The sequence below is a fragment of the Capricornis sumatraensis genome, chromosome X (genome assembly GCF_032405125.1).
Source record: "Capricornis sumatraensis isolate serow.1 chromosome X, serow.2, whole genome shotgun sequence".
NCBI lineage: Eukaryota > Metazoa > Chordata > Mammalia > Artiodactyla > Bovidae > Capricornis > Capricornis sumatraensis.
Window position 1 is genome coordinate 93,615,975 of NC_091092.1, and position 15,650 is coordinate 93,631,624.

Below are 15,650 nucleotides of genomic sequence, written 5' to 3' on the forward strand. Positions count from 1 at the left end.
GCAGAAATCAAAGAGGAACTAAAGAGCCTCTTAATGAAAATGAAAGAGGAGAGTGAAAAAAATTGGCTTAAAACTCAAGTTTCAAAAAACTAAGGTCATGGCATCTGGTCTCATCACTTCATGGCAAATAGATGGGGAAATAATGGAAACAGTGACAGACATTATTTTCTTCGTCTTCCAAAATCACTGCAGATGGTGACTGCAGCCCTGAAATTAAAAGATGCTTGCTCTTTGAAAGAAAATATATGAAGATCCCAGACAGAATATTAAAAAGTAGAAACATCACTTTGCTGACAAAGGTCTCTTTAGTCAAAGCTATGATATTTCCAGTTGTCATATATGGATGTGAAAGTTGGACCATAGAGAAGACTGAGCGCCTAAGAACTGATGCTGAGAAACATTGAGGGCAGGAGGAAAGGGGGCAACAGAGGATGAGGTGGTTGGGTGGCATCACCGACTGAATGCACATGAGTTTGAGCAAACTTCGTGAGACAGTGAAGGACAGGGAAGCCTGGGTGCTGCAGCCCATGGAGGGGTGGGATTGTCCCAAAGAATTGGACATGACTGAGTAACTGAACAATGACAGAGCTAAAGAATCATGGTCAGAATAGAATGAATTTTTCTTGAGTCAAGTCATTTGTTGTAAGACGGAATCATATAGAAGGTTAAATGGTGACATCTGGGGGCAAAACAGTATCTTGTTTCTGTACAGTTTTCCTTCCCTTTGTTCTGTTCTTCCTACTCTCCCTCCAGTCTTTCGTTCCTTCCTTTTTAAGGAATATATACATGTGGCTTATATATATTTATGTATACACACACACATATATAGATATAATATATATTACATTATAGATATACTACATATATCTATATCTGTACGTGTTTAGTTGGTCAGCCCACCAGGCTCCTCTGTCCATGGGATTCTCCAGGAAAGAATACTGGAGTGGGCTGCCATGTCCTGCTCCAGGGGAATCTTCCTGACCCAGGAATCGAACTCCAGTCTCTTATGTCTCCTGCACATAAGAGATATCTTCTTTATCACTAGAGCCACCTGGGATATGCCCCTATATAATTCCCTTACTTTCAGAGAACTATGTGTAAGTCCTAAATTTCCTGATGAACCCCTGATCCCAGCAATAATTACTTTTATTGAGCACTATGCGGAAGAAGCAGTTGTAAGCACTTTGGATGTATTAACTCATTAGTTCCAAGCTCAGTCACACATATGGGTTAATATCAGTAATAAAAACACAAATACGTAAAAAACAAGGAGAAAAAAAATGTTTGGCTCTCATCACTGAAAAACATCAAGGGTGACGTTACAGTTAAAAAAAAAAAAAAGCTAGCTTTGAGACACTAAAATTACAACTGGCTCCTTTAATTCTCCGCGGGAGGTGGGGCCAGGTGGCCCACAAGGAAAGCCCCTTCAGGCTGGCAGCGCTCAGCGGAGCTTCGGTTTTGTAAGAGCCTGGGCCACGTGACGGCAACGGGTGGCACTCTGTTTTTCCGTGCAGTCTCTATGGTATTCGTCTCAGCCCACTGGCCCCTAGGGAAGCGGCAGTCACGTGACAAGCTCCGGGATTAAGGCAGGTGCCCACGTGATCCTGGCCTGCAGTAGGGTGGCTGCGGTGGTTTACCTGCGCTCCTGAAGGGCGGGCTATTAGGTCGTAGTCGCCGCTGCCTCCAGCGGACTCTCCGGAGCAGTTAGGCTCGAGAACAAGGAGCCTACTGAGGCATTCATCGCTTGGTGCCTACGGCATGGGTCTGCTCTTTCTGCCACCTCTGCCTTCCTCATCCCCACCTCTTTGCGAGTGAAGTCCCCTTTGGGTTTCAAGACCTTGGGTCCTGAGGCCCAAACTTGAGACGAACCTCCCGCATCCCTCTTTCCTTCTCATCCTCCATCTCTTCCTTTGCATCACCGAATCACTTAGCCTTTGCGCTGGCCGGCTCGCCGGTGCCTTGAGGCCAAGTTCCAGTCGGTAAAGGTAACCGTGCGGAAAGCGGACCCCCCAGTGGACAAAGGCGGAGGCGAGAATAGAACAGGCCTAAGGACCGTACGCGACGAGAACAGGCGGCTGAGGGGGTGAACAAGGAAAAAAAAAAAAAAAAGAGAGAGAGAGTACTGCGGATTTAGAAGAGACTGGAAAAGACTTGTTGCACGATGGAAGAATCTGACTCTGAAAAAAAGATGGAGAAAGAGAATCTGGGGCCCAGAATGGATCCTCCTATAGGGGAACCGGAAGGATCGCTTGGGTAGGTGAAGGGTATTAACTGAAAACTGGAAGCGGAGGTGGGGGGCTGTGGGGCGGGCATAGACGTTCTAACTGAAGGGAGTATTATGAATTAGAATACCCCACCCTATGATAAATTGCTTCGGTTTGCCAGTAAGGTTGCTTTTGCTGATTGGATAAGCTATCAAGAGGCCTGGTTGTTGGGACAGGCGTGATATCACTCTGGGGAGTGAGGATTGTGTAAAGAGGCAATCTGGATTGTTTTGAATTGTCCATAAAGAAGATTTGACGTCATCATGTTGAGAATAAGAAGACTGAAAAAAGAGCTGGTTTTTCCTGGGCAGAGATCAGTGGCTTGAGAATGCTTTCTGTGCCAATTTGTACTTGAATTTGAGAATTTATATACTTTGTGCCTGTGATGAGTGAAATATGACTTGGAAAGACAGCTGAAGGAATAAAGATTTATAAAAATATGCTGACTGAAAAAAGATATTCAAATATGACAATATTCGATTTATTAAAACATTTGTACATGTTGCTTTGATAAATTTTTAAGGTGATAAAAAACTGAATGTTGAATTTTAGTTCATTTATATTTCTAAATACATCTTCCTAGGAGCTATCTCCTCAGCAGGTAATTAGGGGAGAAGGGAGAATAAACACAGTTTTATAATTTAGGAAATTGATGGCCTCTACTTAACTAAGGTCTGCCACACAGCTGTACTTAGCTGTTGTGCTAAATATGCTCTTTTGCACCTCTGCATTGAAAAAAAAAAATTATTTCATTCCAATTTCCAAGGCAGCTGGATCATGGAAACTCTCTCTTTTGGTTTATATCTGCAGGTGGGTGCTACCAAATACAGCCATGAAGAAAAAGGTAAGATGTGTTAGCTACATCAAAAACATGAAATAAAGGTAAGAAATTACTGTTTAGGAAATATAATTGTGGTTACATTTGCCATCTTTTCTTGACGGTTGTAGGAGCCTTCTACGTGTTCTCCCTGACTCTTGTCCCCTTCTTTGCTATCACATTTAATTTTTTCTAACATAGAAATCTCCCATTCACATACTAAAGAACTTTTTATAACTTCCCAAAGCCCACTGAATACAATCCAAAAGATTCATCTTATAGAATGCCTTTTAAAAACCAATACAATATTATAAAGTAATTAGCCTCCAAAAAACTAAATAAATTTATATTAAAAATAAATAAATTATATTCCTGACTAAATCATCTGCCACACCTTTAAACCCTATCACAGCCATGCAGAATGTGTTTTTCTCCAAGTTTACAGATTAATTTGCATTTTGGGCAAATTAGGCATATGCACTACACACGTCTCTGCCTGTACATTTATGTTGAACCCAGCTCAGATATTACCACTATAAGGTTTCATGTGAGTTCTCCAAATGGAATTGTGCTCTTATGGTAATGTTCCCAACCTTGGGGTTTAGGGATAATCGATAAGGGCACAGCTCTGGAGCAAATTTCTGACCCATTTAAGTTTTCAGCTTCCTCATTTATAAAATGGTGATAATAATGTTACCTATCTCATAAGATTGTTATTAAGCTTAAATGAGCAAATGCAGATAGAGCACTTAAATTAGTACTTAATACAGTTAACCTTGATAAGTCTTTCACAAGCTATTAAAATAAGATTTCTTAAATTAAAAATCAAAGACCATAAAAAAATGAAATATTGCCATTTGCAGCAATATGGATGGACCTAAAGAATATTATGCTCAGTCAAATAAAACAAAGACAAATGCTATGTGATGTCACTTATATATGGAATCTGAAAACTAATACAGATGAATCTATACACAAAATAGAGACAAAAACAGAAGCAAACTGCTGGTTACAAAGGAGAGAGGGACAGTTTAGGGGTATGAGAGTAACAGATACAAACTACTATATAAAAATAGATAAGCAACAAACAATTACTGTATGGCATGGGGAATTATACCCAATATCTTGTAATAACATGTAGTGGAATATACTCGGCAAAAAATGAATCACTGTTCTGTACACCTGAAACTATTGTAACTAATTATTTTGTCATAAATATTGTTTGTATGGATGCTAAGTCACTTCAGTCATGTCCAGCTCTGTGAGACTCTATGGACTGCAGCTGGCCAGGCTCCCCACTCCATGGTATTCTCCAGGAAAGAATACTGGAGCAGGTTGCCGTGCTCTCCTCCAGGGGATCTGACCAACCCTAGGATAAATATTGTGTATTAATATTCAATTTCTTTTTCATAGTTCATCAGGCACTCTATCTATCAGATCTACTCCCTTAAATCTATTTCTCACTTCCACTGTATAATCGTGAGGGATTTGATTTAGGTCATACCTGAATGGTCTAGTGGTTTTCTCTACTTTCTTCAATTTAAGTCTGAATTTGGCAATAAGGAGTTCATGATCTGAGCCACAGTCAGCTCCCAGTCTTGTTTTTGCTGACTGTATAGAGCTTCTCCATCTTTGGCTGGGAAGAATATAATCAATCTGATTTCAGTGTTGACCATCTGGTGATGTCCATGTGTAGAGTCTTCTCTTGTGTTTTTGGAAGAAGGTGTTTACTATGACCAGTGCATTCTCTTGGCAAAACTCTAATAGCCTTTGTCCTGCTTCACCGTACTCCAAGGCCAAATTTGCCTGTTATTCCAGGTGTTTCTTCACTTCTTCCTTTTGCATTCCAGTCCCCTATAATGAAAAAGACATCTTTTTTGGGTGTTAGTTCTAAAAGATCTTGTAGGTCTTCATAGAACTGTTCAACTTCAGCTTCTTCAGCATTACTGGTTGGGGCATAGGCTTGGATTACTGTGATATTGAATAATTTGCCTTGGAAACGAACAGAGATCATTCTGTCATTTTTGAGATTGCATCCAAGTACTGCATTTCAAACTCTCTTGTTGACCATGATGGCTGCTCCATTTCTTCTAAGTGATTCCTGCCCACAGTAGTAGATATAATGGTCATCTGAGTTAAATTCACCCATTCCAGTCCATTTTAGTTTGCTGATTCCTAGAATGTCGACGTTCACTCTTGCCATCTCTTGTTTGACCACTTCCAATTTGCCTTGATTCATGGACCTGACATTCCAGGTTCCTATGCAATATTGCTCTTTACAACATCAGACCTTGCTTCTATCACCAGTCACATCAATAGAGGATGAGATGGCTGAATGGCATCACCGAATCGATGGGCGTGAGTTTGAGTAAACTCTGGGAGTTGGTGATGGACAAGGAGGCCTGGCGTGCTGCGATTCATGGGGTCACAAAGAGTTGGACACGACTGAGCAACTGAACTGAACTGAATATTCAATTAACAAAAAAAGAAATACACTTTAGCCTTTATCTAATAATTCAGTTATAAAACTTCAGTTTGCAGAGGAAATGTTCCTGATGAGCCTATCTAAAGTTGCTATCAACAAGGATGCCTAAAAATACCAAAAATTTGTAAATGATTAAGAGTAAAACTAAAACTTTTTTTCTAACAACTTTAAACAATATTATTAGTGACATTTCCTTAGTAAGATACAGTTATATAGCTAAATAGTTAGATTAAGTTGAACTGAGTGTAGTTTACTTTTTTAATATTCTCAATATATGTAGTTATAATTTTTTATAAAATATCTTAGAATTGAAGATAAAATGTGTACCCCTCATTTGAAAATCAAAGTAATTAGAACTATAGTTCATAAATTTTAAGTGAGAAAAAGGCTCTTAAAATACATCACCTAGTTTCTCTCTTAGTGCAAGTGTCTTTGTTAAATGCTGTCACTGACTAGAAGGTGTTTACCTTCACTGTTTCTATTGGACAATTCTCATTGCTAAAAATTTGCTTGTTTTATATCTTTGTTTTGATAGCTTGCTCATTCTTTTGATTAACATATTTTAAATGACTGTTATATGTTAGGCACTGAAGACTCAAAGGGGATTCTCCCTGCCATGCAGGAGCTCAGAGTCTTGTGAGAGACACACCAAAACAAAAATTGAATAACTGCAATGCATTATGGTCTTTGCAGTGTCATAAGAGTATCATGGGAGAAAAGAGATGAAATATACCTAAGCCAGCGTAGGGTATTAGAATCAGAGAAATTATTATTTTTTAATTTATTTATTTTAATTGGATGCTAATTACTTTACAGTATTGTGGTGGTTTTTGCCATACATTCACATGAATCAGCCATGGGTGTACAGGCGTTCCCCATCCTGAACCCCCTCCCTCCTCCCTCCCCATCCAATCCCTCTGGGTCATTCCAGTGTACCAACCCTGAACACCCTGTCTCATGCATTGAACCTGGACTTGCGGTCTGTTTCACATATGATAATACACATGTTTCAATGCTGTTCTCTCAAATCATCCCACCCTTTCCTTCTCCCACAGAGTCCAAAAGTCTGTTCTTTACATCTGTGTCTCTTTTACTGTCTCACATATAGGGTCATCATTACCATCTTTCTAAATTCCATATATATGCATTAATATACTGTATTGGTGTTCTATCTGACTTACTTCACTCTGTATAATAGGCTCCCGTTTCATCCACCTCATTAGAACTGATTCAAATGCATTCTTTTTAATAGCTGAGTAATATTTCGTTGTGTATATGTACCACAGCTTTCTTATCCATTCGTCTGCTGATGGACATCTAGGTTGCTTACATGTCCTAGCTATTGTAAACAATGCTTCAATGAACATTGAGGTACATGTGTCTCTTTCAATTCTGGTTTCCTCAGTGTGTATGCCCAGCAGTGGGATTGCTGGGTCGTATGGCAGTTCTATTTCCAGTTTTTTAAGGAATCTCCACACTGTTCTCCATAGTGACTGTACTAATTTGCATTCCCACCAACAGTGTAAGAGGGTTCCTTTTTCTCTGCACCCTCTCCAGCATTTATTGTTTGTAGACTTTTGGATAGCAGCCATTCTGACCAGCCTGAGATGGTACCTCATTGTGGTTTTAATTTGCATTTCTCTGATAATGAGTGATGTTGAGCATCTTTTCATGTGTTTGTTAGACATCTGTATGTCTTCTTTGGAGAAATGTCTGTTTAGTTCTTTGGCCCATTTTTTGATTGGGTCATTTATTTTTCTGGAATTGAGCTGCAGGAGCTGGTTGTATATTTTTGAGTTTAATTCTTTGTCAGTTGCTTTGTTTGCTATTATTTTCTCCCATTTGGAAGGCTGTCTTTTCACCTTGCTTATAGTTTCCTTCATTGTGCAAAAGCTTTTAAATTTAATTAGGTCCCATTTGTCTATTTTTGCTTTTATTTCCATTACTCTGGAAGGTGGATCACAGAGGATCCCGCTGTGGTTTACGTCAGAGAGTATTTTGCCTATGTTTTCTGGAATCAGAGAAATTCTTGAGATGATTGCTGAGCCAAGTCTTAAAGGATAAGTGGAGCTTAGCTGAAGAAAGAAAAGGGAGTATAAAGTTAATGGAAGAGATTTCAGCCTAAAAAATGACATAGAACTGGGCTCCCTGGAGACCTGACACATTCAAGGGAACTACAAGCAGTTCAGTTCATTGTAGCTGGACTCTACAAGTTTCAGGTTAGGAGGGTCAGAAGACAAAGGCAGAGAAATAGATAAGCCAGATCAAGGAGGGTCTTATATGTAATATAGTTTAAGGACTTGATCCTGTATGCAATGGGACACTTATGAAAAGAAATAAAAGAGTAACTAGGACTTCCCAGGTGTCTCAGTGGTAAATAAACCTGCCCATGTAGGAGACATTGGTTTGATCCCTAGGTTGGGAAGATACCCTGGAGAAGGAAATGGCAACCCACTCCAGTATTCTTGCCTGGAAAATCCCATGGCAGAGTATTCTGGCAAGCTACACTTCATGGGGTTACAAACAGTCGGACACAACTGAGCGACTGAGCACACGCACAGTGCAAAAGAGTAAATAATGGAACAAAATCATGAAGGTGAGTAAAAGGGATCAAATTAATGGCAGAAGCGGAAGGTTGACTCTGAGTAGGAGGGTGAATTTTCATTTATACTGAAATACCCTGACAGATAGTTCAGTGCATAAAATATTAGATTATGAGAGTTTCCTGTTAAGTTGATTCCTTTTATCAGATTATTGAAGTTTCCTTTATCTCACTAATGTAATACTGAATGTATGATAGTATGTATTTATAACATGGTAAATTCACTGTGATTCTATCACCAAGAGAAATTGTGACTTATGACAGGTAAGTGACTGGTCTCTGGAATTCTAGGTACCTCCATGTTCACATTGGTCAGAGAACTAGTCAGTTACAAGTATCCACTTTAGGTTGTGTGTACTGTCACTTCAGTAAAATACCAAGTTCAAGAGATAAATAGATCCCTTTAGATTTGATTTACCCTTGATTGCTGACTTTTTTCTTTTCTTTTTTCCCATTTTGTCTTTAGGTGCTGTTGATGGGTAAAAGTGGGTCGGGTAAGACCAGCATGAGGTCTATTATCTTTGCAAATTATATTGCAAGAGACACACGTCGTCTTGGTGCAACAAGTAAGATGTTTTATCTTATTGTAAAGTCGTGTGATCTTAATCTGAATAACACACTTGGTTGCAGTAACTTGGTGATACAGAAACTGACAGATTTGTTTTTGAGCACTTTTCCTTTTTTTTTTCATTCCTTCTCAGAAGGATGTGACCTAATTCTGGTTACTACTGCTGGCTCTCTTGGAGAAGTTCTTTCCTTTCTAGGTTGCTTACCAAATGGGATATCCTTGTCCAACTTCATTTTTATCCTGTTCTTTCTCAACAAGCATAGGGGTCCTTTTGTTTGTTCATTTTTTATGTGGGGGAGGGTATTTGTTTTTAACTGTTATTACGTAAGAAGAAATTAATTTATAGGTATTAACAAGCATAACATTAAAATCTATGATTTTTAAAGCAGTAGTTAGTCCTAGTCTTATTAAAAGGTAAATTCCTGGGGTTGGGAGGCTGTCAGAGGAAGATTATCTGGATCTGTACTCTGCTATTTCTCTTCCTGGATATACATAGATGTTCTTGTTGGAATTCAAGCTTTGACTTGAGAAATGTTTCATTGCCCTTTATGGTTTGAATCTTAAATCTGATTTCTTAGTACAAGCTAGCTGGGCTGCCATGGATGCCCAGTGGACCTGTGCTCCTGGGAGACCCTTTCTGTCTTTAGGCTATAATACCATTTCATTTTGTAGCATCCATGCATTTTTGGATTCTTCCTTGGTCCTTGGCCTTTAGGTAACAAAACCATTGTCCTACCTGGCTTTCAATTTTTCCTGATCTGGGTTACTAGCATCTTGAACACTTTTAGGGACAAGCTACCTACTACTTCAAAGGTTATTTCATTCTGGTTTCAAGAACAACAAACATTTTTAAAACACTCCTATGTTCCAGATGCTAGGATACAAAGGAGAAAGAAACTTCTTTTCTGTTCTTAAAGTGCTTATAGTATAGTATAGACTCTCATAATTGGGTAAGCTTTAATGATTAGAAAGTTATTTCTTAGTTAAAGCCCCAGATCTGTTTCCCTTTATTTCTATTAGTTGGTACCCTTTATGTTCTCTTGAGTCTCTGCAAATATTTTGGTATGATTAATGTCTCAATCTATCCTAGCCATCCCTTGCCTCCCAAATCTTATCTTCCTTAAGTTAAAAATCTCTGGTTCCTCCATCTCTCTCTCATTTGATATCATTTTGAAGCATTTTTAAGGACTTATTTGAATATGTCTATATTTTTTTAGAGCTGAGATTTAAATGAAGACATGGTCTAATCACAGGAGAGTATGACTAGTACATCTCTTGTCCTGGGTATCACACTGCTGTTAGCACAGTCTAGCCCCCACTCTCCTTCTATGGAGTGGCTTTCATTATACTGAGTCATACTTTAAAAAAAATTCCTTTTCACATATATTTTTATTAAAACACAAATCCTCCTTCTGATTCTTGTGCAGAAAACATTTTGAACATATGAATAAATGTTTATTGAATTATTCAGTTTTGATTGTTTTAGCCCATGAAATGTTACCTGAAATCTAGAACAAGTTACTATCTCACTGGGCCTCAGTTTCCTTATCCATAGAAAAGGAGCTGGATCCTGTTTTCATTTTAGCTACTTATTTGCTCATCTGATATGTTAACTATCCTTCCTAGCTATGTGCAATTTTTACATTTGATAAGCATCTCATCTAGTTTTCATCTAAGTCATTTATCAGCAATTTTGGTCAGGACAGGGTCCTATGGTCTATTATGCCTCAGGAGACTTCCTTCTAGAAAGTACCTATTCAGACTCCTCCCTGTTTTGATTGGTTATGTTTTAATTTTTTTTCTGTTCTTCCAAGTTTAATACTTGGACCTTAATCAAATGGTTTCAGTAGAACAGATGAAGGTAATGTTTAATTATATTGCTGTTCTATTTACTTCCGTTCTCATATGAACTTCATTTTAATAGATGAAGAAAATATGACCTTGAAGTTAAGCTCACTCAACTCATGAATGTTAGAGCTAGAATGTCAGTCTGTGCTCCTGCTTTATTCATTATGCTACAGCTGCAATTTCTGGCAGACTTCTCTTTGTGTTTTAAGTTCTGCACCTTTCATTGAAGTTGTTTTTCAGTCTAATAAATATTTTTGTCTTTAGCTAATCAGAGTTGAATGACTACTTTGAGTCTGATGAATAGTCTTATCACCCAAATTTCAGAGCTTGTCAATCTACTTAAAATAGTTTTGAAATAATCTAGCAGGTTCATTAAAAAGTTATAAACAGAATATTGCAAATTATATGAACCCTATATGTTTAAACAGGCCATTTATTTAACAAATGTTTTTCTGGAGCTTCCTGTGCATGGGACAGGGCTCTTGGGGCTATCTCAAGTGGTACCTTTATTGATAATACTTTGTTAGTAATTACTGTATTTCTTAAAGTTCATAAAAGTGTACTTCAAAATATTATGTTGACCTTAATGCTTTAGTGTATCATTAACTAGTTTGTCATTTCTGGAAGAAAGGTCTGAGTTCTACTGCTAAACTTATGGACTAAATAAAAATATGTATAGTATATTGATTTTTGCTTACTATTCATTTTTGTTCAATTGCTAATTTTCTTTAAGAGTAGTGAAAGAGTACATATTCTAAAATATTATATCACCTTGAATGTTTTAGTGTTCTTCTAGTTTGTCATTGCTGAAAAAAGTCCAGTTTCATTTTATTAAACTTAGAGTGTACTATGTTTTGGAATTTGAAGTAAGGATACAGAATGGTGGTATTTATTTATTATGGGGCTATTAAAATGTTTGTTGGAATAGTTAACTTGTCAGCAGAAATTGTGCTTATGAAGTATTTTAGTCTTAAACACTGTTGACAGCTCCAAGATTTCCTACCTTCTCAAAATTCTCTGATCTCTTGGCTTTTATTTAATGCTTTATTACCCTGGTTTTATTCCTTTATCTTTAATCATCCCTCCCTTTAAAAGAAAAAGAATTTCTTCTTTCTGCCCCATAAGTGTATGTGTTCTCTCAAAGCTCTGTTCTTGGTTCTTTCCAGTTGCTCTTATGATAGCAAGACAGGAAGACTAGGGGAGCCAGAGGGCCCTGTAGGAGAACTGAGACTGAAGAGAGAGGCAGAAAGCAGGGGTTAGATCATAAAGTGCCCTGTATGCCAAGTCAGGTAGTTTAAACTGAAGTTGGAGGGAAATCCTCAGAGTGTTTCTAACAGAAAAGTAATATGATCAGATTTCATTATTTTTAATTTTCAATTTTAATTACAAAAGTAATACTTGTGAAAAGTCCCTCATTCTCAGGCCTACTTCTATGGACAACCACCACTAATAATTTGAGGTTATCCTTCTGGCCCTATTTTTTGAGTGTATGCAGTCGTGCATAGAGACATGTTATTATTTTTCTTTTTAAAGAAGGATTAAATAAAATTTGCATTGTGGAGAGATCATTATATCTGTAATATGGATGATAGATTGGAGAGAGGCAAGGGAAGAAACAGATTGACAAATTAGGGAACTCTTTTTAGTAGACCAGGTAAGAGATGATGGGGGCTCAACTTGGGTTAGGGTAGTAGTAGTGAATATGTTGAGAAGCAAATGGATTTGGGATATATTTAAGAGGTAAAGTCATCAGGACTTGCTAGGATGTTTTAAGGGAATGAAGCAGGAAAGAGTGAACTCAGGATAAAACTTAAGGTTTGGGCTTAGTCACCTGGTTAAAGTCATTGAATTAGGGAAGACTGAAAGAGGAATAGATTTTGTGGGAAGAATGGGGAGATGATGTTATATTTGGATATATTGAGTTTGGGATACTTGCAATATATGCAAATAAAGATGTCCAATATATGATTCAGAAAGGGAAGAGAGAAATCTGTATTATAGATAAATAATTATGGATTATCAGTATCCAAATGTTAAAATAATGTGAAGAATAACATATAAAATAACATAGAAGAGTAGGTGGCCAAAGATGGAATCCTGAAGAACTCCAACATTTAAGGGACAGAAAGAAGAACAGGAACCTGTGAGAGAGGACCTGCTGGAGCAGTTATAGGTCTCCTATCAGAGGCCAAGAGAAGAGAATTTTTTTGAGAAGAAAATAGTCAACAGTGTCATGTGCAGAAAGTAAGACAAGGACTGAAAAGTCCACTGGATTTGGTAATGGGGCCATTGATGAGAACAATTTTTATGATATGGGAGTAGAAACCAGATTTTTATCCCATGTGCTTCCATATCTAAAGTCACTGAATCCTGTCACTTCTTTTGTTATTGTCTTTCCCTTTCTCAGTAGTACTTCTTTCCATTTTTTTTTAGTACTAGACCGTTTACATAGTCTTCAAATTAATAGCAGTTTGAGCACCTACTCTCTCGTAGACTCTGTTGGAAATACAAAGACATGTAAGATATGATTCCTTTTCCAAGGAGGGGGAGAAAAGGGGAAAAGGGAAATAGTTTGAGCAACTACTACATGCCAGGCACTTGAGATATGATAATGCCTTTAATCCTGTGAGGTCAATAGTATGGCTCCCACCTTTTTTCCTAATAGAAGAAGAAACTGATACTCAGAGGTTAAGTGACTTACCCAAGGTCACACAGAGAGGTAGAATGTGTATTTGAGTTAAGAGCTGTTTGATTCCAATGCCCGTATTTTTTAAGTAATGCTTTGGTGTTTATGATCTAGTTTTTTAGAAGATAAAATTCCACAAAGTTAGATAGCAGTCAGTTTAAGCAACAGCTTCAAGATAGTCAGAGAAGAAACACCTCTGTGTGTTGATTAACTATTACAGAAATTATAAAGATGATAATTGGTAGACTTCAAGAAATTTCCAGGAAAAGAATTTTCATTATTATTCCTTATGATTTATAAGTGCCTGGCAGAGAGTAGATGCTTAATAAATGTTTAAATGAATTCAGAGGGTGCGATGATGGTAAGTGGGGGTGGCTAGGTAGGGTTTTTAGAGGAGATGGGGTTTAAGCTGGGTCTTAGAAGATGAATCTAACTTTGGAAGAAAGGTGGGGAAGATTTTCTGGCAGATGAACAGAATAGACAAAGTATAGGGTGGGGAGGGACATGGAAGGCAGAGGTCGCAAACAGGCAGCTTGTATGCTGGATAAAGCCTGTAGATGTGTTTTGTTTGGCCTGTGCAATGTTTTAGAAAAATTGGAATTAGTTATCGATATGTAAAAGTTTCCACAAAAACTCTGGGTTTCCTGCTACTATTGAAAATTTAAAGATCTGGAAATCCTGAGCCCATGTTTCTGCATGGCAAATGAGCTAGAGCTAAGTGATTGCTGCCCATTCCATTGTCCCCTTTGGTGGATGTTTACTCTCCATACATGATCAACTTCACACTTGTACGTTTACTGGCCTGGCTTCTATCAGCAAGTTTGCGACCCCTGATATAAGGTGTGTTGGAGGCTGGGGAGGTAGAGGGGTTTGGGAGGACTGTGAATAAACTGTGAATAAAATTGGACTGGAGCAAAAGGCTTTATTAATATGATTCATTGGGGAACATAAAGGTAGATTGGAAGCCAAATTCTGAAGGACCTTGCATGCCCCTCTGTAGGCATGAAGGAGCCATTGAAAGTTTATAAACTGGGGAGTGACATGTTCAAAGTAGTGTTAAGAAGATGAACCTGGCAGAAGTCTATAGGATGAAGTAAAGTGAGTAAGGCTTCCTGAGACTGAGCGTGTGCATGCTCAGTCATGCCCAACTCTTTGCAACCCTATGGACTGTGGCCTACCAGGCTCCTCTGTCCTTGGGATTTTCTAGGCAAGAATGCTGGAGTGGGTTGCCATTCCTCCTCCAGGGAATCTTCCTGACCCAAAAACTGAACCCTCATCTCCTGTGTTACCTACAGTGCAGGCGGATTCTTTACTGTTTGAGCCATCAGGGAAGCCCTCAAGGCTTCCTGGTGGGAGGTAATTATGGAGCTACTGTAGCTGTATAGGCCTGAGAAGGTAAGAGCCTTCCCTAATATTAGTAGCAGATAGTGAAACAAAGAATGGAATTGGGAATAGCAATGAATTGAATGTGGACAGAGGAGTCAAAAATGACCCCCTTGAAATGGGTAAATGATAGGGTCACTAATCAAAATAAGAAAATCAGTAGAGGGAGTGAGTTTGGTTATGTTTTATATTCGTTTGTATTTGGTTTTTGTTGTCCTTTTTAATTTTAATTTTTTGTGGAATGTATTGATAGGTCAGAAAAGAGCTATTAAATGGTATATGTCTGTCTTACATGTTGAAATTTTAACAGTATTATAATTGGAGATTTTTTCTTCTCTAAGCACTAAAACTACTAAAATATAATGACTTACATGAAGGCCATTTCTGTAGCTCCGGATAGTTTAGGTGCCCACCTTGCCACTAAACCACACTGCTAAGCTGAAAATCACCTTCTTGTTGTAGCTTTGAGCATTTCACTCCACTTTGGTCCTTCTAAATTCCATGGGTTAGTGCTTTATTTTGAATTTTATCTTGCATGCTACAATTATTAGATTTGTCATATTTGTTTTCCAGTTGATGTAGAACATTCTCATGTTCGGTTTCTGGGAAACCTGGTATTGAACCTGTGGGACTGTGGTGGGTAAGTACCATCTGCTTAATTCTTCATGAGGTCAATGACAATAATCATGGCATCTAGTATAATCAGCACAGAGAATGTTATTGCTGCTGTTTAGTCACTAAATTGTGTCTGACTTTTTGCAACCCCATGGACACAGCAAATATACTAGAGTAACTATCATTTGTAATAGATACATTAGATAAAAATTACTTCAGAATTGGTACTTGATTGAATGAAGATATCTGACTTTTCTATTATTGTGAAAATGCCCTCTATATTTGACATGTTTAAGCAGTATTCACACAAGCTATATCTAAGTATCTATGGTATGGGATCAATCATCCTTCTCTTTTTCAGATGAAGAAATTAGGTTTCTGT

The 15,650-nt window shown here is 37.9% G+C and overlaps 1 protein-coding gene across 2 annotated transcripts in view; it reads left to right on the top strand.

Annotated features, from left to right (window-relative positions):
* The first annotated feature begins 2,161 nt into the window (after positions 1–2,161).
* The window catches only part of RRAGB (Ras related GTP binding B), a 38,755-nt gene continuing 25,266 nt past the window's right edge, over positions 2,162–15,650 (top strand). The window contains exons 1-5 of one of the 2 annotated variants that reach the window (XM_068962490.1): positions 2,162–2,253; positions 3,075–3,108; positions 8,635–8,734; positions 13,018–13,101; positions 15,227–15,293. In XM_068962490.1, coding sequence (XP_068818591.1) covers positions 2,162–2,253; positions 3,075–3,108; positions 8,635–8,734; positions 13,018–13,101; positions 15,227–15,293 — 377 coding nt within the window. The remainder of the gene's footprint in view (positions 2,254–3,074; positions 3,109–8,634; positions 8,735–13,017; positions 13,102–15,226; positions 15,294–15,650) is intronic. The other variant, XM_068962492.1, reaches the window with a different exon arrangement.